The sequence below is a fragment of the Scyliorhinus canicula genome, chromosome 20 (genome assembly GCF_902713615.1).
Source record: "Scyliorhinus canicula chromosome 20, sScyCan1.1, whole genome shotgun sequence".
In the NCBI taxonomy this organism is placed as follows: domain Eukaryota; kingdom Metazoa; phylum Chordata; class Chondrichthyes; order Carcharhiniformes; family Scyliorhinidae; genus Scyliorhinus; species Scyliorhinus canicula.
In genome coordinates, this window is record NC_052165.1 from 51,984,643 (window position 1) to 52,007,248 (window position 22,606).

The 22,606-nt window shown below is 46.2% G+C and overlaps 1 protein-coding gene across 4 annotated transcripts in view; it reads right to left on the reverse strand.

The window, feature by feature from the left end:
- cacna1c (calcium channel, voltage-dependent, L type, alpha 1C subunit) overlaps nt 1–22,606 on the reverse strand; it is a 1,225,933-nt gene that overhangs the window by 390,385 nt on the left and 812,942 nt on the right. For all 4 annotated transcript variants that reach the window (XM_038780480.1, XM_038780479.1, XM_038780478.1 and 1 more), the window contains one exon: nt 6,598–6,650. In XM_038780480.1, coding sequence (XP_038636408.1) covers nt 6,598–6,650 — 53 coding nt within the window. The remainder of the gene's footprint in view (nt 1–6,597; nt 6,651–22,606) is intronic.

The window sequence follows — 22,606 nt, forward strand, 5'->3', positions numbered from 1 at the left end:
CCCACTGTGCGTAATAGGAGAAGAATTCCAGGCACCTCTTGAGGGCCCTGGGACAATGAGGGTGAGGGAGTTGTAAGAGTTGTAAGCACACATTCCGGGTCGGGGCCCAGGACTCCGTTTTCCACGACATAGCCGAGGATGGCTAGTCTGGTTGTGCGGAAAACGCATTTCTCCTTATTGTATGTGAGGTTGAGTTTCTGGGTGGTTTGGAGAAATCGGTGGAGGTTGGCATCGTGGTCCTGCTGGTCTAAGCCGCAGATGGTGACGTTATCCAGGTACGGAAACGTGGCCCGTAGCCTGTACTGGTCCACCATTCGATCTATCGCTCGTTGGAACACCAAAACCCCATTCGTGATGCCGAAGGGAACCCGGAGGAAGTGAAAGAGGCGGCCATCTGCCTCAAACGCTGTGTAGTGGCGGTCCTCCGGGCAGATTGGGAGCTGGTTGTATGCAGACGTCAGATCCACCGTGGAGAATATGCGGTACTGGGCGATCTGGTTGACCATGTCTGCAATTCTGGGTAGGGGGTACCCATCGAGGTGCAGAACTGGTTAATGGTTTGGCTGTAATCAACCACCATCTGGAAATTTTCCCCGGTCTTGACGAACACCACCTGAGCTCTCCAGGGGCTGTTACTGGCTTCTGTGACTCCCTCACGTAGGAGCCGCTGGACTTCGGCTATAATGAATACCCTGTCCTGCAGGCTATACTGCCTGCTGCGAGTGGCTACGGGTTTGCAGTTAGTCGTGAGATTAGCAAAGAGTGGAGGGGGGTCCATTTTTAGAGTCGCTAAGCTGCATATCGTGAGAGGAGGTAGGGGTCTGCCGAAGCTGAGTGTGAGGCTTCTAAGATTGCACTGAAAATCAAGCCCGAGTAAGAGCGGGATGCAGAGGTCTGGGAGTACGTACAGCTGGAAATTAGAGTAGCTGGCGCCCTGTATTGTTAGGGTTGCAACGGTGCGCCCTTGTATTTGGACTGAGTGCGAACCCGAGGCGAGGGAGATAGTTTGCCGTGCAGGGCAGATAGGGAGCAAACAGCGTCTTATCAGGTCTGGATGCACGAAGCTCTCGGTGCTCCCGGAGTCGAAGAGGCACGGTGTCTTGTATCCGTTGACCTGAACGGACATCATCGAGCTCCTGAGGTGCTTTGGCCGCGACTGGTCCAAAGTGACTGCGTCGAGTTGCGGGTAGTCGGTGGCTCGATCAGCAGTGCTGGAGTGGCCCCGTGATGAATGTCCGCGGAGGTCGTAGTCGGCGAGATGAACATCGGCAGACACGCTGCAACATTACGGAGTCTGCGAGCCTGTGAGTTGGGGAAGCGATTGCTCTGGACAGAGGGGGAGTTAGAGGGTTTCGATTTAGACAGGCATACCTTAGCATAATGTCCTTTTCGACCGCAGCTGCTGCAGGTCGCGTTGCGGGCCGGGCAGTGCTGTCGTGGGTGTTGGGGCTGACCACAAAAATGGCACGCTGGCGCTTCATAGTGGGTGAGTGGCCGCGCGGCGCAGGCCTGGGGCAGTCGCTTTCGGGGGTCCACGATGGGGTCGTGTGGTCTGCGGGGAATGAGTTAAGGCTTTGAAACGCGACTTCCATTGAGGTTGCTAGCGCTACCGTGTCCTCCAAGTTCTGGGCCCCTTTTTCTTGGAGGTGCTGGCGCACATAATTAGACCGGACCCCTGCAACGTACACATCACGGACAGTGAGTTCCATATGCTGGGAGGCAGTTACAGCCTGAAAGTTAAATTCCCGTGCAAGGGCTTTTAGATCGCGCAGGTAGTCCTCTAGCGACTCTGCGGGGCGTTGGCGGCGGATTGCGAAAATATGCCGCGCGTAGACTTCGTTTACAGGCCGCACGTATAGTCGGTCGAGCATAGCGAGGGCGTCGAAGTACGAGTCGGTACTGTTGAGTTGCGTAGAGATGCGATGGCTCACCCGTGCGTGCAGTAGACTGAGTTTCTGCTCGTCAGTAGTAGCGGAGGTAGTCAATACAGCCAGGTAGCCCTTGAAGTACCGAAGCCAGTGTAGAAAGATTTCCTTTGCTTCTGCAGCCTGTGGGTCGAGGGCTGATTCCATAGTGGTTTTCTTAAGTCTATTAAATTGATGTGACCATCAATTCACTCGAGACACGAGAGGAAGTAAACTGTGGCTTTAATAGACTTACAACTGAACCTGCCTGAGACCAGAAGAACTGAGAGCAGGCTCACAATGCTGCAGCACTTTATACTTCCGGTTGTGGAAGGGGCCATGGGCAGAGCCAAGGGTGGAGCCCTGTACAAGCTCCTCATCTCCCCCTGTGGGCAGAGCCTTGCAACGGCTCACAGACAGAGCCCACAAGGACACAATGCTACAGTGTGAATTAAGCAATGTACATTCACCACAGGTAGCACAGTGGTTAGCACAGTTCATTCACGATTCCAGGGTCCCAAGGACTGTTCCCAGCTTGGGTCACTGTCTGTGTGGAGTCTACACACGCCCCCCGTGTCTTCTGGGTTTCCTCCGGGTGCTCCGATTTCCTCCCACAGTCCAAAGATGTGCAGGTTAGCTGGATTGACTGAGCTACATTGCCCCTAGTGACAAAACAAAAGGTTAGGTGGGATTATGGGGATAGGTGGATGTGTGGGCTTAGGTGGGGTGCTCTTTCCAAGGGCCAGTGCAAACACGATGGACCAAATGGCCTCCTTCTGCACTGTAAATTCTATGATATCTATGATGTCCATGGTGTGTAGAGTGGACCGCCTAAAATGTTACATGTTCTTTAAGTAAGGAAGACCAAAGTCAAAGAATATGACAGTTCTACTTCAGGTTCGGTGATAGTAACATACTGAAATCACTAAAAAAAGTAATTCCATGTAAAATATCTGGGATAAATCACACTATCAGTAGTGGAAGAAGTCTTACAACACCAGGTTAAAGTCCAACAGGTTTGTTTCAAACACGAGCTTTCGGAGCACGGCTCCTTCTTCAGGTGAATGAATTCTTGATTCACCTGAAGAAGGAGCCGTGCTCCGAAAGCTCGTGTTTGAAACAAACCTGTTGGACTTTAACCTGGTGTTGTAAGACTTCTTACTGTGCTCACCCCAGTCCAACGCCGGCATCTCCACATCATGACTATCAGTAGTGACATGGTATTGAGTGAAATAACCTAACTGTTTAGTAAACCTTCAAATAAAAAGGTCCAAATGAAGTTGGACATTATCTTTTGTCAACACGAGGCATGCTGTCCTCACTCATACATCCCATCTAGTCACTGTCGATTGGTGCACAGAATAAATACACAACACTGAACGTCAACCTTTAACTCTCTGTAAAATGTAAGATTTCCACACTTAAAAATTATCACTGAGTGAAACCACAGGTGCTGGTTCATAAATTGTGTGCTTGCTCATGGTCACTTTATAAGGTACTCTGGCAGGTCTGGAGTTGATTTGGAGGCAGGTATGCTGCCTTGCTTGCTCTGGTGGTGCATTAGGTCCTCTGGCTGCAAGAGCCTTCTGGCACATATCTGTGCAGAGGATGCCTCAGTCATCAGACCAGCATGCAGTGTTGGTTTCACTGCCAAAAGGGTCAAAGACCTGCTTTTAGCTATCGAAGCATCTTGAGAGGAGCCTCCATTCATTTAATCTGTTTCTTATTTGCCTTTCCAGGCCCACATTCATTCCTGTGGTTGACTGGAGCGGTCCAGTTCCTGGCAGCAGGGAGACACATGGCTGGCTCACCTCGCCCACACATCACTCTGTAGCCCTCATGGATGAGGCCATACTCTGTGGTTTGGCGTGTATCCTCTGCATCCACTCAGTGCTATGCTAGCAATTACCTAGCAGGGGTCATTGGACAGTAGTTATGAACTAAACGCAAGTCTGACTTTGATTTATGTTTCCTTAGTTCATCCAAGACTGTTGCAGTCCTTTAGCACTAACTTGAATTATTGTTGACTTCTTGATTTTAAACAATAGTAGCCTGAATTTTGCCAACCAGGCAAATAATTTAGCATTGTGTGGAAATGTTGGTTGGTGGCAGGTGACAGAACAGACAGGAAGGGAGCTGGCTAATAAATGATGGCGGGTGAAGTCATAGTGCTGGAAGCTCTCATGCAGGTACAATTTTTAAAGGCACATGTGCAAAAGTCGGTAAACTTGAAGACATTTGCAGAAACGAAAAGGTCTGTAGCAGAGGAAAGGTTGTTCCTCCATTCAGCGACACCTCCTTTAAGGTGCTCTTGTAAGCAGTAAGTGAAAGGAGATGTCCCATTTCCAGCAGATGTGAGAATGAGGTCAGAAAGCTTTATCAAGCTGACATGGCTAGAGATGACTGACATTGTAAGCACTGAGGGGTCTTTGGAAAAACCTGGATCAAATACAGGAAGAGATTTAATGACCTGCTGCAGGTGATTTGAAAACTGGAACCCCAGCATGAATTAAAAGGTGCTTATGAAATGCGAGACCAGGTGGTAGGCCTATGCTTGGGGCAACACCAGGTTCCAAGGTCTAATATGAGGCAGCCAATTCATATGCATTTGAACCTCATGGTCAATGATGGGTGACTGATGGCACTGAGATGGTGGACTGGCTACCTCACCATGCCATCCCAACAGTATATTGCTGCACGTTTTGAGTGTTGTGTAGAAGCGTTAACAAATCAAGGTGTAGTTTCTTCCATTACCATGGTGACACTGATGGAGGAGAAGGCCAAGGATATAGAATGGGTCATAACAGGACAGTTTGTTGTTGAGGGTGAAGCATTCCTGGAGGTTATGGAGAGTGTGTAAAGCAATTGTTGTGTCCTACATTTCCTAGTCCATCTGTGGCCTCTGGCACCTGTGTGAGTCGTTAATGTCACTGGAAGCTTCTGGCCAAGGGGCATTCCAGGGCTAGGTTAAAGGAGCAGCTGTTTCATTTAAACCACGTCTATCCACAAGGTATAGAAGAAGATCAGGAACAGATCAACTTTCCAACTAAACTGGAAAGCTCAGAAGATGGAACGTTATCTCAGGACACTGTCAATTAACTCCAGTGCACTGTCCACCAGCGCAGATACACTCACATCGGTGAGCTTCGTTGAGCATGTAGACCAAGTGGTGTAATCTGGGTAAACACTGCACAAACACTGAGGAGGAAGTAATGGAGGCAGTGACAACTCCAGGCTATTCCATTTGCAGAACTGAGGAGAGGTCCAGTGATGTTCAGTTGCTGTGCTGAGCCCTGGTGTGTATATTAGATGAAGGTAGGATCTTGCTCAGCTATGATATTCCTCTCACCTCAGGTCAATTCCTGAACAAAGGTAACAGAGGGTTTGCTCACACCCCTAAACAATACTACATGTCCCTTCACCGTCTTCTGAGAGTAAGGATAAAGTTAATCAATAATTAGATTTCACATGTTTGAAATAAATATCAAAAATAACAAATTATTTGAATCTTAAAGATGCTGAAAGCTGATCAAACTACTGGTCTAGAGTTGCTTATGAACCGTAACATTCACTAGGAACTTGGGTTAACATATAGACAGCTAAATAATGAGACTGACGAAATAACCTGGCTTGATTACCATCAGTACCGAACTAGTGATCTCACAATTTTGGGCTGAAACTCCTAGCCGATTGCTTCAATTATGTTTTTAAAAATGATTTGTTTTTTTCTTAACTTGAATCAACACAACAGTCTCAAAAGATCCCCTAAATATTAAAATTATTCTCATTGTATTTATCTTAAATGGATACTTTTTAAAATGCCTCTGAGCAACACGTCAAGGTACTTTGGCAGTCGTTTGTCCCTGTGATTCCACACAAGGTGATAATGAAGTCTTAGACATGCCATGAAATGTTTTGGAAGAAAAGCAAAAATGATTAATTAGAGAATCATAATGTGAGACAGCTCTTGTATTGAAGTATACAACAAAACGTGGCAAATATCTAACAAACATTTACTCCTGCCTTCCATCTCCTAATAATGAAACTTTGCTAAAAGGTTACTATTATTTTTTTTGCTGCTGACAACTGCCATGACTTACATGGATGAACATTATGATCTTGATGAATGACAGTTATTTTTATGTCTTCAGCAGAAACAAAGTGCAGACATACTGGAACTTGTGTAAGCTGGCATTAAATACCTACATTTGTTCATGGTACATTTGTTATCAAACAAAATGTCACATTAGCTAAACTTGATTTTATAGACTCTCCCCACTGTAAATATGCCCTGTACTAAATTAAGAGTCACTGCAATGTTACATAAACATATCTAAGCTTTTACTGCCAGGTACAATCTTCTTTCTCCAAAGTTAAACAATGAGAAATGTTTTATGTCTTGCAGCTATAAATGAGGACTCTGAGGAGACTGAGCAATCCTATACTATGTCTAGTACCTTTGTTTCAATATCACCTCCATCGCCAGCACATTTTAATCACTGGACAAGCAGGAATTCTGTGAATCAAGTGAATTGACCTCAGTACACAATTCTTCAATTTGCACTCCTAATCAATAAGGACTGTTGCCAAGAGCCTCACCTCAAAATAATTTGTCATCTAATGCACTGATAAGTATTAAAGCCAGTTGGTTATCCCTTTTGCTACTAAGCACATATTTTCACTGTAAATTTACCTGCATTCAAACTCTCTCTGTTTGGATCCATCTGTGCAGGTGTAGAGTTTACCCTTTAAATAAAAAAATAATAAAAGTAAAAATACTGATATAGAAGAAGAGAAACACATTTTCCCCTTCACATTTTTTCAACAGAGCAATTAAATAGACAATTTTATTACATTATTTAATAACAAGTACCACAATAACAGATAAACTAGTCACAAGTTAGCTTTGAGCATTTCCCAAATTCTGTCTGCATGTGTTGGAACCAACAATTCTACGTACACGTGCTTGTAGGATTAGAATAGCGGTTTTAATATACTTACAACAGAGCCAGCCTGTTAGCTGTTGAAGTTTCGGTGAACTGGCTGGCTGACTCTGTGGCACGGATCTTTATACAGCAGCTCCAGGGGGAGGAGTTCTGGGCGGAGCCAAGGGAGGAGCCCAGTACAAACTCTCGAGTACTCCCAGAACCACTCCCCCTGGTGGTCAGGTAGTGCAACTGCACGTACAATATTGATACATGTATCAACTTGGAACAGAGTGACATTGATAACTATAATGCCGTGTGAATCTCATTCACCACAGCATGTATGATTCCAAGATTATCCCCAGCTTTACCAATTCAACTTCTCATTCAACTCAAACTCTCTCTGGATTTTACACTATTCCAATGAAGCTCGATGTAAGCTCAGTGAATGGCACCTTATATTTCTGATCTTAATACTGATTTTAGTAACTTTAGATCTTAACTTTAGCACCTCCATTATGTATGGCAGGAGAGGTTAACAATGCACAACTGATTTGTTTTCATTTCTTGGTGGAAGGGAAGAAAGGTTGGCTCCTCGATTGCAAACTGCCTTGGTGGAGTAATATGCGTCCCTGCCTTTGACCCATCCTTTCTTAAGTAAGGATATGGGAAGTCCAGACCGAGTAAGGTTTAAAAACTTCAATTTTTTTTTACAGTTAAGTTAGGTACAACTCCTGGTAGATCCCTATCAGGTCTCTTCTCGGTCATGCCTTATTGGCCGACCTTTTATACACAGCTGAATGGAGTTCCCCCACCCCTCAGCGGGGGAGTTTGTATACTGCGAAAACTATGGGAAAGATAATAATTCTCATCCCGAATGTTTCGTGTGGGATATGACACTTTCTTTATTCGATTGCTGGATTCTGTTCTATTTCACCAACTTTTCCTGTTTTCATTTCAGACCTGCCACACACACACATACACTCACACACACCGCCACCTCAGCTATTCACACATATTCTGCAGCTGATTAAAGTCTTTAATTTATTTTATTATACTTTTTCCTATCATTTCATGTTCATAGCTTCATATCATACTATGTTTTCCTTTATGCATTTACACCTCTGACTATTTCCTATACCCCAAATATGTGGGGCGGAATTCTCCGCTCCCCACGCGGCGTGGGAGAATCGCGGCAGGGCCTCCCGACAATTTTTGTGCCCCCCCTGGCGTCCCCCGCGATTCTCCCCTCCCCCCGCTTGGACAAATCGGCGCTCGCCGTTTTTCACGGCGAACGGCGATTCTCCGAGCCCGATGGGCCAAGCAGCCGGCCTTTCACGCCCGTTTCAACACGGCAGCAACCACACCTGGTCGCTGCATTCGTGAAACGGGCACCAGATGCCTGTGTGGGGCATCTAGGGGCCCGATTGGCACGGGAGCACCAGGACTGTGCTCGGGAGGGGACAGGCCCGTGATCGGTGCCCACCGATCGTCGGGCCAGCGTCCAAAACGGATGCACTCTTTCCCCACCATCGCCTGGCAAGATCAAGCCGCCACATTTTGCCGGGCGGCTGAGGAGAAAGACGGCCACCGCGCATGCGCGGTTCGTGCCGTCTGTGCGATGAAGTTGGAACCGGCAACCCACGCATGCGAGGATGACCTCACAAATACGCCGTTTGCGCATCATTCCCGACGAGGTCGCGGCCGGGAAAGACGGAGGCCCGCTCCTAGCCCCCCGGGTGGGGGTGAATTAGGTGCGGGGAGCGGGCCCCAAGGCCATCGGCAACCTCGGCCGAGTTCACGACGGCCTCCACGATTTTGGCCACCAGCGGAGAATTCCGCCCGTGCTTTCTCCTCTGCTATCCCTCTGCTGTTTTTTTGTAAATGCTCTTCACCTGTAATTTTACAAGCAGTTCTGAAAATGTGTTATATATATAAAACATTAATTTGGCTGTACTTGACAAAATGTTGATTTTCTTTCAATGTATTTCAGGGCAGCACGGTGGCACAGCGGGTTAGCCCTGTTGCCTCAGAGCGCCGAGGTCCCAGGTTCGATCCCGGCTCTGGGTCACTGTCCGTGTGGAGTTTGCACATTCTCCCCTTGTTTGCATGGGTTTTGCCCCCACAATCCAACGATGTGTAGGCTAGGTGGATTGCCCACACTAAATTGCCCCTTAGTTGGAAAAAAAGTTTTGGATACTCAAAACTTTCAATGTATTTCAGCTGTCTCTTTCAGTTTTAGATTTTTAACATTTGGAGCAGGATTCTCCGTCTCCAGAACGCCCAGTATGCGTTATCCGATGGGACAAATTGGGCATCGGTGCAAACTCGTGATCAGCACCGAACGCCATCCACCAACCGCCACTGGTGGCATGAATGAGCTCCATGCAGCATGCAGCAGGAGCATGTAATTAAATGCGAATGGGTCGTAATGACCCATTTGCATCTATTTAGCGAACCTGACGTTCTATGCCCAGCCCTCCCATAATTCTCTGGTCCCACAGTCAGGAATCACGTGGGCGAGGTTCACTTATGATCTCTACAATTTTAGCCTTGATGTGATGGACCTCACGGTGGGCCAAGGCGGCATCCATTTCCCCCTTGGCCCACCGAGAAGTCTACCACCCTGGGGCCACGATGGTAGAGACCATTCAAGCCCATCCAAGGCCAAAACCCCTTCCTACATTGCAAATAGGCCCTGAATCCCTCCCCCCATGCACCGTACAGCAGCCCCAAACCCTGGATTGCCTAGCTGCCCCAAGCATAGGAGTGATCTGATCTTCTCCGCCCCCCCCCCCACCGCCCTCCCAGGGACTCCTGTAAAAGGGAGACCCCCACAGGCGTCCCTGATAGGGAGACCGGCTACAGGAACCAATGTAATAGGGAACCCCACCCCCCACAGTGTTAGGGAGACTACCCACAGGGACTGATGTAATAGGGGGGCCCTCATAGGGGGACCCATGACTAAAGGGAGCCCTCTAGGGACTCCCTGATTGAAGCTAGCACCCCAGGAACCTCCTGACTAAAGAGACCCCTCCTGGGACCCTACACCCTCTCCACCCCCGAGAAAAGGAACCCCTGTCTGGAAGCTAGAGAGCTGTCCAGACAGGCGTTGTAGGAAGCATTATAGCTGTAATACTTAACTTGCAGCTCCACATGCCTCTTCCTTGAAGGAAACAGCTGTGCCAGCATCTGGTTCCCACAAATCCACTATCTGCAAGCCATTTATAGCTTTATAGTGGTTTGTGATTGACAGTTCGGAAAAATCACCTGCAGCTTTTATCCATTCATATCCTTTCACACTTCAGTGACCCAAGTGGTGAAACCCCAATGTTTGTAAACATTGACCACATCAAAGAAAGGTATGTGCAATGAAATCACATGCTTGTGTGACTGGAATGCACTTAGACATTGACAGCATTTAACTCTCTGAAGTGGTTGATGTTTGTAAACATGATGGTTACATCACTTAGAGTTACCGACCATGATAGAAGATGAAAGCTAAGGATCTTAGGGGTATTATGGACCAGGGTTTAGAGAACACTAAAGTATATCATGGCGTTCACCTGACCCACAACTTTTAATAGATTTTGGTTATGGCGAGCACAAGGGCCTACTTTACAGATGTGGTGCAACAGAGAACTAAAGTATTTTTAAATAAAACAATATTTATTCTATGAATCCAGTTAACATTTTATCAACTGCCAACACAGATCCCTCCACCGCCCGTCCCCTAAAATATAATACTCTATAGCAGTGTTTTTCAAACTTTTTTTCCAGGGACCCATTTTTACCTAACGGCCAACCTTCGGGACCCAACCTGGCCAACCTTCGCAAATCCACGCCGGCCGACTTCGTGATCCATGCCGGCCGATCTTCACGACCCACCCCGGCCGACCTGCACGACCCACCATTTTATCTGGCCTTGTTTGTTGCGGACAAAAATGGAGAAAATGGTTTTGGGTCCCTTTGGCCCCAATGGTCCCTTTGGCCCCCTGAACTTGGAAAAAAAAGGCTGCGACCATATAAAAGAAATGTAGGCACACTGTGCATGCGTGCCAGATCGTCAGTGCGCATGTGCATAGTTGCGCATGCGCACCGATGATCGGGCACGCATGTACAGTACGGCCGAATTTTTTTATCTGTTCCTGGCCATTTTGAAGGCCGCTCGGAGCTGGCATTATTAAAAGCCGGCTGCTGTGGCTGTTGCGTGTGGATTTGCACGATCGGGAGCGCCGCGACCCTCCTGACACCTGCCCACGACCCACCCGCGGGCCGCGCCACCAAGTTTGATAAGGCATGCTCTATAGGTAACCTTTAGTAACTTTTCTAACACCATCCATAAGTCAAAGACCCTTATTAACAAAGACAGAAGGTTTGCATTCCTTACAGAAACAGGTATTACTTTGAACTCATCAAGTGATCTGGAGACATTCTTTAGCATGCAGAGAGAGAGAGACCAAAATACACCACCTTGGTTTGAATGCAGCTCCCCAACTGAAAACGAAACTAAAACTCAGAGCCAAAAACAGCTTCCAGATCAAAACGCAAGTAAAAAGCAGAGCCAGAGCCCAGTTCCACCCACACACTTATATCATTGCAGCCACTTGAGAAGACAAACACTTCTTAAAGTGACATTCCCATGACACCTCCCCCAAAGAAAAAAAACCCATCCATTTTAAGATGATTTCATTTTTCACCTTTTCACTTTCTTTTAAGCAAAATTGACAATAAATATATCTTTTTGTAGACAAAAACAAAACATGCAAACATTTATAATAACATAGTCCATTTTAGTTCTGCTTCCTGCAACGGAAATGCCTCTTGATTGACAGTCTTTTTGGACAAGAAGTTCTCTGCATGATCCATCCATTTCTCCAAGCCTCGGCATTTCTCTTTATGGTCAGATACTTTAGTTCAATCCGATCAAAGAGCCCCTTGTAATTCTCCAACACAGGAGCATTGGTTAACACAGCCTTCAGGCCGTCAAATGCCGGTTGACACTCTGCTGTCCACTGAAATCTGCTACGCTTCTTGAGCAAGTCCATCTGTGGAGCGACCACACTGATAAAATGCGGCACACATTTCTAGTAAAATCCACTCATGCCAAGAAATTGCATTATTTCCCGTCATGTCGAGGGTACTGGAAACTCCCCAATAACTTTTGTTTTCACATTCTTTGGAACCATTCACCCTGTCCAATTATATGGCCAAGGAAAATGACTTGGGCTTTTCCAATTTCACTTTTGACTAGGTTTACCACCAAACCCGCCTCCTGAAGTCGATCGAATAACTCCATCAGATGCTTCAAATGTTTTTTCCATGTCTGACTAAAAATTCCCAGATCGTCGATGTATACTGCATAATTGGGTAATCCTGAAACAACTTTGTTAGTCAACCGTTGAAATGTGGCTAGAGCTTTTTTCATACCAAATGGCATAACTTTGAATTGGTATGTACCATCTGGAGTCACAAAAGCTGAAATCTCCTCCGCCCATTCGGATAAAGGTACCTGCCAGTAACCTTTAAGTAATTCTTGTTTGAAAATAAAAGCTGACTGTCCCACCTTCTGAATGCAATCCTCCAAACATGGGATAGGATAAGAGTTTGTTCTTGTAACTGCATTAACCTTTCTATAGTCCACACACAACCGTTGGGTACAGTCCGGTTTCGGTACCATCACCATGGGTGAGCTCCATTTGCTGCAACCCACTTCAATTATGCCATTTTTAAGCATACTTTCAATTTCCTTGTTAATCTGTGCCAATTTTAAAGGGTTAAGTCTACATGGATTTTGTTTAATTGGAACAGTATTTCCCACATCTACTTCATGTATATCCAATTTAGTACTTCCCAACTTACCTCCACAAACTTGCCCATATGATATCAATAACTCTTTCAGGTCAGTTCGCTTTTCCTCTGGAAGGTAACTCGACAATTTATCCCAATTTTTAAGAACATCCTCATTTTCCAATTATTTTGAGGGATGTCAAATTCAAAGTCATTTGGATTTGGTTCTTCAATTTGAGTTAGAATCATTAAAACCTGCTCCTTTTGCTCTCCTTCCCTTTCAAAGTACCTTTTTAGCATATTCATATGACACACTCTATTTCCTTTTGTCTGGCATTCTCGCCACATAATTCACCTCACTTAATTTCCTTTCAATCTGATAAGGTCCACAAAACCTTGCTTTTAAAGGTTTACTTGCCACTGGTGACAATACTAAAACTTTATTTCCACTGGCAAAACTACAAACTTTTGCTGTCTTGTCCGCTACCCGTTTAATCACATGCTGTGCAACTTTTAAACGTTGTCTAGCCAATTCCCCTGTTCTATTTAATCATTCCCTAAAATTTAACACGTAATCCAATAATGTAAGTTCTGACTGCTCACTCACAATTTTTTCTCAATTAATTAAAAAAAATATTTTTTATTCACCTTTTACATATTTTCAACCAAATTTGCACCCACCAACAATAAACAATAATCACTAACGAATATAATGTCAATCTCCATCTCAATAACAACAATCCCATCCACCCACCAAACCCCAGACATTAGCCTGCATGTTAACATAAACAAATAATAAAAGGGAATCAGGAATCACCCATAGTCACCGTTAACACATAATGTGGAGATGCCGGCGTTGGACAGGGGTGAGCACAGTAAGAAGTCTTACAACACAGGTTAGAGTCCAACAGGTTTGTTTCAAATCACTAGCTTTCGGAGCACTGCTCATTCCTCAGGTGAATGAAGAGGTAGATTCCAGAAACATTTATATGCACAAAGTCAAAGATGTAAGACGATACTTTGAATGCGAGCATTTGCACGTAATTAAGTCTTTACAGAGCCAGAGAGAGGGGTAACCCCAGGTTAAAGAGGTGTGATTTGTCTCAAGCCAGGAATGTTGGTAGGATTTTGCAAGCCCAGGCCAGATGGGTGGGGGGGGTGTGAATGTAATGCATCATGAATCCAAGGTCCCGGTTGAGGCCGTACTCACGTGTGTGGAACTTGGCTCTAAGTTTCTGCTCGGCGATTCTGCGTTGTCGCGCATCCTGAAGGCCGAGAACACTTGGAGAACACTTATCCAAAGATCAGAGGATGAATGACCTCAACTGCTGAAGTGTTCTCCGAGTGGAAGGAAACACTCCTGCGCGACAATTCGCACCTCTTTAACCAGGGGTTACCCCTCTCTCTGGCTCCGTAAAGACGTAATTACCTGAAAACGCTGGCATTCAAAGTATTGTCTTGCATCTTTGACTTTGTGTATATAAATGTTTCTGGAATCTACTTCTTCATTTCTGCACCCCCTCCGCACTATCACTTTCCATGCCCCTGAACTTCTGAATGCGATAGCCAACGGCTCAATCACAAGTGCAAACAGCAGAGGGGACATAGGACATCCCTGTCTCGTCCCACGGTGGAGAGAAAAGTATCTTGAGCTGATGTTATTTGTGCAGACACTTACCCTTGCCTCCTTATATAGTAGCTTTACCCAGTCCACATATTTTGGTCCAATAACAAACTGCTCCAGAACTGCCATCAAGTATCCCCATTCTACCCGGTCAGCGTCCAATGCCACAACGTCCTCTGTTTCCTTCCCCTCCGCCGGTGCCATAACGACGTTCAATAACCTTCTAATGTTTGAAAAGAGCTGCTGCCCTCTCATGAACCCCATCTGATCTTCACCTATCTCCTGCGGGAGGCACTCCTCCAGCCTACCTGCCAGTACTTTCGCCAATACTTTTGCGTCCAGGTTTAAAAGTGATATGGGCCTATACGACCCACATTCCATTGGATCTTTATCTTTTTTACGCAACAGGGAAATCGATGCCTGCCCCAAAGTTTGTGGTAACACCCCCTTCTCTATCGCCTCCTCAAACATCCCAACCATCAGCGGTACCAGTTTATCCTTGAATTTTTTATAATATTCCACCAGAAACCCATGCTACCTTCCCCGAATGAATCTTTTATCTGCTGCTCTACTATCGCTCCTTCTAATGTAGCCCTATCCCCCTCCCCTAACCTCGGGTACTCCAGCTGCTACCGCTACCCCTCGAGACCTTCTGTCAAATCCGTAGTGAAACACCTGGCTCACCCAGCCCTTTTTAAGTCTCACCTGTTCCTTCATCCTCAAGTGAGTCTCCTGCAGCATTGCTCCATCGGCTTTCAAACTTTTAAAATGCTCAAGCACCCGTGACCTCACCTCTCAACCCCCTCACGTTCCATGTGACTATCCTAACTGGGGGTCTCTGACCCCCCCCCCCACACCCTTCTTATCCACCATCATCATACCACCGGGCCCTGCCTCATGAGCCTGACCCGCCCCTATCCATTATTAACATGGAACCCCTTCCCCCCCTCCCAGAATCCCCCCCAACACTTCCTCTCGAGAAAACGTCTCCCAGTATCGATCCCTTCCCCGCCTTGCTCGCCTCGCAGGCCCATCGAAACCTGCTAACTAGGCTCCAATGTCTGCAGCCCTCCTCTCACCTCACCTCCGTTCACTCGCCAACTTTAGTTAGTTCGCACAGGTGGCTCCCCCCCTGCCCCCAAGGTATACCGTCCCCTCCCACCAAGTCCCAGCGCAAAAAAAAAATCCAACCCACACAATTCACTAAAATAGGATATAACCGTCACAACAAAGAATGCCAATCAACCCAAAAAAGAACTTGAACTCTGTAACAACGTGAAGTGAAGCAAATTACAGTGCACGTCAATGAAAAGAAAGTTATAACATTTATACATTTTACAGCTCCCCAATCACAGTCCACAGTCTCTCTTCCAGCTCCGCTCCTCATGTCTGTCCAAAGCCTTCTGCCTTCATGAACGCCTCAGCCACCTCCACTGTTTCAAAATAAAAATCTTTGGCGTTATACGTCACCCTCAGCTTTGCCGGGTAGACCATACCAAATCACACCCACTTGTTGTACAGTGCCGCCTTCACTCGGCCGAACGGCGCTCGTCTTTCTGCCAACTTCACCCTCAAGTCCTGGTAAATTCGAACTCTAGCACCATCCCACTGCACTTTGCGCTTCTGCTTCACCCAGCTTAACACCTTCTCCTTCATGTGGTACAGTAGTCCCCTTTTATAACGCGGGTGTTGGGGTCCAAGACAGCCACCCGCGTTGCATCCGAGCCGCGGATATCCACGATGGGGGTTAATTTTAGAATACAGGGTTACAGAGGGGAGGGGCGATGTGAGACCATGCTGGTCTTGCAGAGGCCCGTATGACCTCCTCCTGTGTTCTCTGCTCTCTCCCTCCAATCAGCCGGCAGTGTCATTTTCAGCGGCCGGCTCATTTTGATCCGGAGAGGGAAGCTGCTCTCTCACTGAAACAATCAGCCGGCCGCTGAAGTTGACACTGCCGGCAGCTCTCCCCCTCCAATCAGAAACATTAAAACTTAAAAGTTGGATTGGAGGGAGAGAGCAGCCGGCAGTGTCAATTTCAGCGGCCGGTTGATTGTTTCAGTGAGAGAGCAGCTTCCCTCTCCGGATCAAAGTGAGCCGGCCGCTGAAATTGACACTGCCAGCTGCTCTCTCCCTCCAATCAGCCGGCAGTGTCAATTTCAGCGGCTGGCTCACTTTGATCGGAGAGGGAAGCTGACAGTTGGGGTCCATAAGCCCCCCCGCCGTATATCGCGAACCGCGGTATTGCGGAGCGCGGTATAACGGGGGACTACTGTATTTATGGAAGCAGATAATTACTGCTCTTGGCAGTTCATTTACTTTTGGGTCCAGCCTTAATGACCGATGAGCTCGGTCCAGCTCATACCGGCAGGGGTTCTCACCCCCCCCCCATCAACTCCGCTAGCATCTTAGCAAAGTACTCTGTTGGCCTTGAGCCCTCTGTCCCTTCGGGCAAGCCCACAATTGTCAGATTGTGCCGCCTCAAGCGGTTCTCCAAGTCCTCGAGCTTTGCTCGGAGCCCTCGGTTGACCTTCACCACCCGCCGCAGCTCATGCCCCATCGAGGTGAGCTGGTCGCTGTGTTGCAAAACTATCTCCTCCACTTCCTTCATCTTCTCGGCCTGCTCTCTCACCTCGGCCGTGTCTTTGCCACAGCTACTCTCAACGGGGCGATTGCCTCCTTCACCAATTACTTCAATGCGACCGCCATCTCCTTCCTCAAAGCCTCCATGTGCCTCGCAAATTGCTTTTCCAGCTCCACAGCAATCACCTCAGTCATCTTTTCCACTGTAAGCAGTGCGGCCCCACCGTGCTGTCTGGCATCCGCCATCTTGTCAGCGCTTTTGCTGGTCCTCTCATTCGGCGGCGAGCCCGAGTTTCCTCCCTTCTTTGCCGCTGTTTTTCGCATCCTTTAACGACTTATTTTTCGTTTTTCTTCTGTCTTCAATCTTTTAAAATAAAATGCTTCCTTCAAAAGAAAACATTTTTTTTCAAAAAAAAGTTTTCTTTTCCTTTTTTATATTCCTCAAAAAACCCTGGGACCTGACTTCAGACTTCTTAAAACAAACACAGTCTAGTGGAGCCACCCGATGTGGAACATCTTCCCCACATCGCACCCTGGCTTCGGGCCTGCCGCCTCGTCCTCAGTTCGGCTCCGTCCCCCCCCCCACTGCTCCATATGCCGCGCGCCCTGGGCCTGACGCCTCACCTCCGGCCACCTGTCACACGTGCAAGGTTCCTCGCCAGTTCTCAAACCGGCCCGGCTTGACGCCCGGGACCGGACCAAAGGCCATTGAAAATGGGGGGGTGGGGGAGATCAAAAAACAGGGAAACCCCAGAAAGCGTCGTAGACAGTGGCCGGCGGGCGCTCCTCTCAATGCGGCCGACCTGTTCGCAAATGCCACCGGAAGTCTTCTGAGTCAATTTAAGTGGTCCTCTTACCTCGTGACCATAAATTGGTTCAAAAGGACTGAATTTGGTTGACTAATTCGGTGCATCCTTAATTGCAAACGGTACGAATGGAATTCCTTTATCCCAATCCTCTGGATAATCTTGACAATAAGCCCTCAACATTGTCTTTAAAGTCTGATGCCACCTTTCTAACGCTCCCTGCGATTCTGGGTGTTAGGCAGTTGATTTTAATTGTTTCATTACTAAACTGTCCATAACTTCTTTGAATAACCTTGAGGTAAAATTTGATACTTGATCCAATTGTATTTCTGTGGGTAGTCCATATCTAGTAAAGAATTTAAGTAACTCCTGCACAATCTTTCTAGCTGTAATATTGCGTACTGGAATGGCCTCTGGAAACCGAGCACACACATCCGTTATAATCAAAAGATATTGATTCCCACTTTTCGTTTTAGGAAGCAGTCCTATGCAATCAATTAAGACCCTTGTAAAAGGTTCCTCAAATGCTGCAATGGGTATTAAGGGCACTGGTTTTATCACTGCTTGAGGTTTCCGTATCACTTGACATCTTTATGTAGTCCAGGCCAATAAAAAATTTTTTTGATTTTAATTTGAATTTTTCTTACTCCCAAATGACCTCCCACTGGTACCTCATGTGCTACTCGCAATACCTCCTTTCTGTACCCTACCGGCAATACCACTTGATGAACGTCTGCCCACTTTTCATCCGCCTGCATATGTAAAGGTCTCCACTTACTCATTAAGACATAATTTTTACGTTAATAACATTTTGGTATACACTATTCCTCGTCCGTGTATGCTTTCTGATACATCCGTTCTATTTCTACATCTTTCTGTTGTAACTCTGCCAATTTTCCTGAACTAAAAATATCCGCCTCATCCTCCACCTGTTCTTGTTCTTTTCCAACCATCTAATCAAAAATCGTTTTGGATAATTGGACATCAACTTTATCTTCACTCTTTGATTTCTCCTCTTGTCTTAACTTGTGACTTTGCGACCTTGTTACTACACAATCCAGAAAAATCCCAGGATATTCGTCCTTCAACACTTCAGTTGTCTGATTTTCCACTGGCTTATCAATCACAGTCGGCATCACTCCCACCTGCAATCCAGCTGCATCATTACCCAAGATAAACTGTACTCCTGGACAAGATAGTTTCTCTATTACTCCTACTACCGCTTCACCACTTTTCGTTGGACTGTCCAACCTTACCTTATATAATGGAACACTACTCTTCTCACCCTGAATTCCACATAGTACCACCTTTTCTGGCAATATTCCTCCCAAACTACATAACTCCTCATCTCTTACCATCAAAGATTGACTATCTCCCGTATCTCTTAAAATTGTGACTTCTTTACCTACTCCTCCTGGTACACCTAAGTAACATCGACAGTAAGTCAGGGGCAGCAGGGTAGCATGGTGGTTAGCATAAATGCTTCACAGCTCCAGGGTCCCAGGTTCGATTCCCGGCTGGGTCACTGTCTGTGTGGAGTCTGCACGTCCTCCCCCTGTGTGCGTGGGTTTCCTCCGGGTGCTCCGGTTTCCTCCCACAGTCCAAAGATGTGCGGGTTAGGTGGATTGGCCATGCTAAATTGCCCGTAGTGTCCTAATTAAAGTAAGGTTAAGGGGGGGGTTGTTGGGTTACGGGTATAGGGTGGATACGTGGGTTTGAGTAGGGTGATCATGGCTCGGCACAACATCGAGGGCCGAAGGGCCTGTTCTGTGCTGTACTGTTCTATGTTCTATGTCTATCGACGCACACACATAAATTCGTTAAAGAGATCTGTCACCTTCTTACCAATCACCTCTTGATCAGGCTGTACAAACTTTTGCGCCTCCTTCGCTTCACTTGGGCTTTCCTTTACCACTTTAACAAATCCCACTGTCTTATCCTGTTTTACCACATCAGCCTTCCCAGTGCGTTTCTTCAACCACCAACACTGTGACCTTACGTGGCCTAGTTTATTACAGGGAAAACATTTGAAACTTTTCATGTCTCTTCCACCCTCCTGGATTTCTTTTTTAAATCTGAGGTACACTCTCCTTATTATCTCCCATCAGATCACCTTTACCTTTACCACTTGAGTATTTCCCTTTTCCCCAGTTTTTATCCCTCACAGGCCTAAACATGTCGGAAACCAAACTTTGATTTATGAACTAATTCATAATCATCTGCCATTTCTGCTGCTGACCTCACAGTTTTATCCCTCTGTTCTTCCACATGAGTTCTCACTACATCAGGAATTGAATTTTTAAACTCCTCCAAAATTATAATTTCTCTGAGAACTTCATACCTTTGGTCTATTTTCAAAGCCCTTATCCACCTATCAAAATTACTTTGTTTGAGCCTTTCAAACTCCATGTATGTTTGACCAAATCCTTTCCTTAAATTTCTAAACCTTTGTCTGTCGGCTTCAGGCACTAGTTCATATTCACCTAAGATGGATTATTTAACCTCCTCATACGTCCCAGGTACCTTCTCAGATAGTGATGCAATCACTTTACTCGCCCTACCTGCCAGCTTTGTTTGAATCAGTAATACCCACATGTCCTGTGGCCATTTTACCATTTTATTTGTTTAGCTACCTTCTCAAATGAAATGAAAAAGACTTCTACCTCATTCGCATGAAACCTTGGCCATGCTTGGACATATTTAAATTGATCCCAACCAAGCCTTCGACTATGCCACTCTTTCTCTTTATCCTCATCACAATCCTCAAACTGTACATTTCCCTTTACATCTGCCAATTTTAAGTGACTGTCATGTTTCATGGCCATTTTCTGAAGATCAAACTCTCTCTTTTTCCCTTTCCTCTCTCTCGTTTTCTTTTTCCTCTCTATCATGTTCTCTCTCTTTTTCTTTTTCCTCTCTATCTCTTTCTCTCTCTTTTTCTTTTTCCTCTTCATCTCTTTCTCTGTCTTTTTCCCTGATCTGTACCTCCCTTTCTCTTTCTTGCTGTTCTGCTCGGGCTATCCTTTCTTTTTCCCTCATTTCGTATTCAATCTGCTTTAATTCTTTTTCATGTTCAAGTTGTTCAACATGTAAATGAATTTTTTACATTTCTATTGAGTCAGACTGTATCTCAGGTAATTTTAAATGCTCAGCTACTGTTGTAAGTATCCCTTCTTTTGTATGCTGCCAGGTAATGTTAACTGCGATGTTTTTGCCAAATCTAAAAGCCCCAAAAACTTCCGAGCCTCTGAAAGAGTCATTGTAAACACAACACATTCCCTACTTATACTATAATACCACACCGGAAAAGCAAACACAAATATGCTCACCCCTTTCTGTCTTTAAGTTCACTAAGCCAACCCAATCACGAAAGATCGACTTTTATGCCACAAGCCCTCAATTTATTATGGGGCAGGGTTTAGAGAACATCAAAGTGTATCATGGAGTTCACTTGACCCACAACTTTTAATAGATTTTGGTTATGGGGGGGGGGGGGGGGGCACAAGGGGCCACTTTACAGGTGTGATGCAAAAGAGATCTAAAGTATTTTTAAACAAAACAATGTTTATTCAGTTAACATTTTATAAACACACAGGAAACATCTTATCAACGACCAACACTGATACAGTACTTTATATGTAACACTTAGTAACTTTCCTGACAACATCCATAAGTCAAAGACCCTTGTTAACAAAGACAGTAGGTTTTCATTCCTTACAGAAACAGGTATTACTTTGAAATCATCAGGTGATCTGGAGACATTCTTTAGCAAACAGAGAGACAGATCAAAATACACCTCCTTGGTTTGAATGCAGCTCTCCAACTGAAAATGAAACTAAAACTCACCCAGCTAAAAACAAAAGTAAAAAGCAGAGCCAGAGCCGAGCTACACCCGCACACTGACATCACTGCAGCCATTTGAGAAGACAAACATTTCTGAAACCCCATGACAGGGGTTTAAATACAAGTCAAAACTTTTGTCTTTCCAGGAATGGAAACATGGTGCTTCATCTGTCTGAGCTAGCAGGTGTATGCCAAGGTGAGTGTTACAACAGTAGTTTATTTTTCACTGTCCCTGTCTGGACTACTCTCTAGCTGCCAAACAGGGATCTTTTTTCTGGCGGATCTGTGGGGAGGTTCCTTTAGTTTAGGGGTCTCGTGGGATCCTTTTAGGGGATCTTGGGGGTCCCCTTAGTTAGGGGTTTCTGGGGGGGGGGGATCTCCCTATTCTAGGGGCTAACTGGAGCTCCCCCTATCGAGTGGATCTCAGGAGACCACCTATCAAGGGGGGGAGCTACTCTGCAATAACGGTGGCGCGATGGCCGGCCGCGGCACCTCACTATCGGGCCGCCCGCTCAAAATGGCGGCCTGAAAGCAGGATTTCCTCGCGAATACCTCGTATTCCTTGCCATGCATAAATTTGCTCCAATTCACCTTCGGCAGGAGAACATAGTCTCCCAAACTAGAATTCCAGCAATTATATGATGCTAGAGTCCCGGGTTCAATTCCAGCCTTGGGTGACTGTGCGTGTGGTCTGAGGGAGGGGCATACCCATTGAGGGAGCCGAGGGAAAGTTTTGGGGTGAATCAGGTAGATCTAGAAATCAGGGGTGGACTTGTAGAGATCTGGTTCCTTTTCAAAATGGTGCCCCGATCTGTGAGGAGCCGGTCCTGCTTGCGAGCTCATCTCCCCAGCGCAGAAAACCTGTATGGCCTCAACAGGAAGAATCTCCCCCAAAAAACAGCTAAGTCCCATTGAATAGCAGTGTTATTCTCGGCACTGCAGCTGTGAAATACCTTACCAACTGCGCCTGAAACTGGACTCTGAAGTTTTTCAGGTGAATCGTGCCCAAGGTAGTTCACAGTATAAGCATCACCTGGGGGGATTTTGAGGAGAAATCCACAGACATCCATTTGGTTCAGAGAAAATTGTTTCTTATCAGTCATATTGTGTGCTTAATGGTGACTTTGGGCTCGA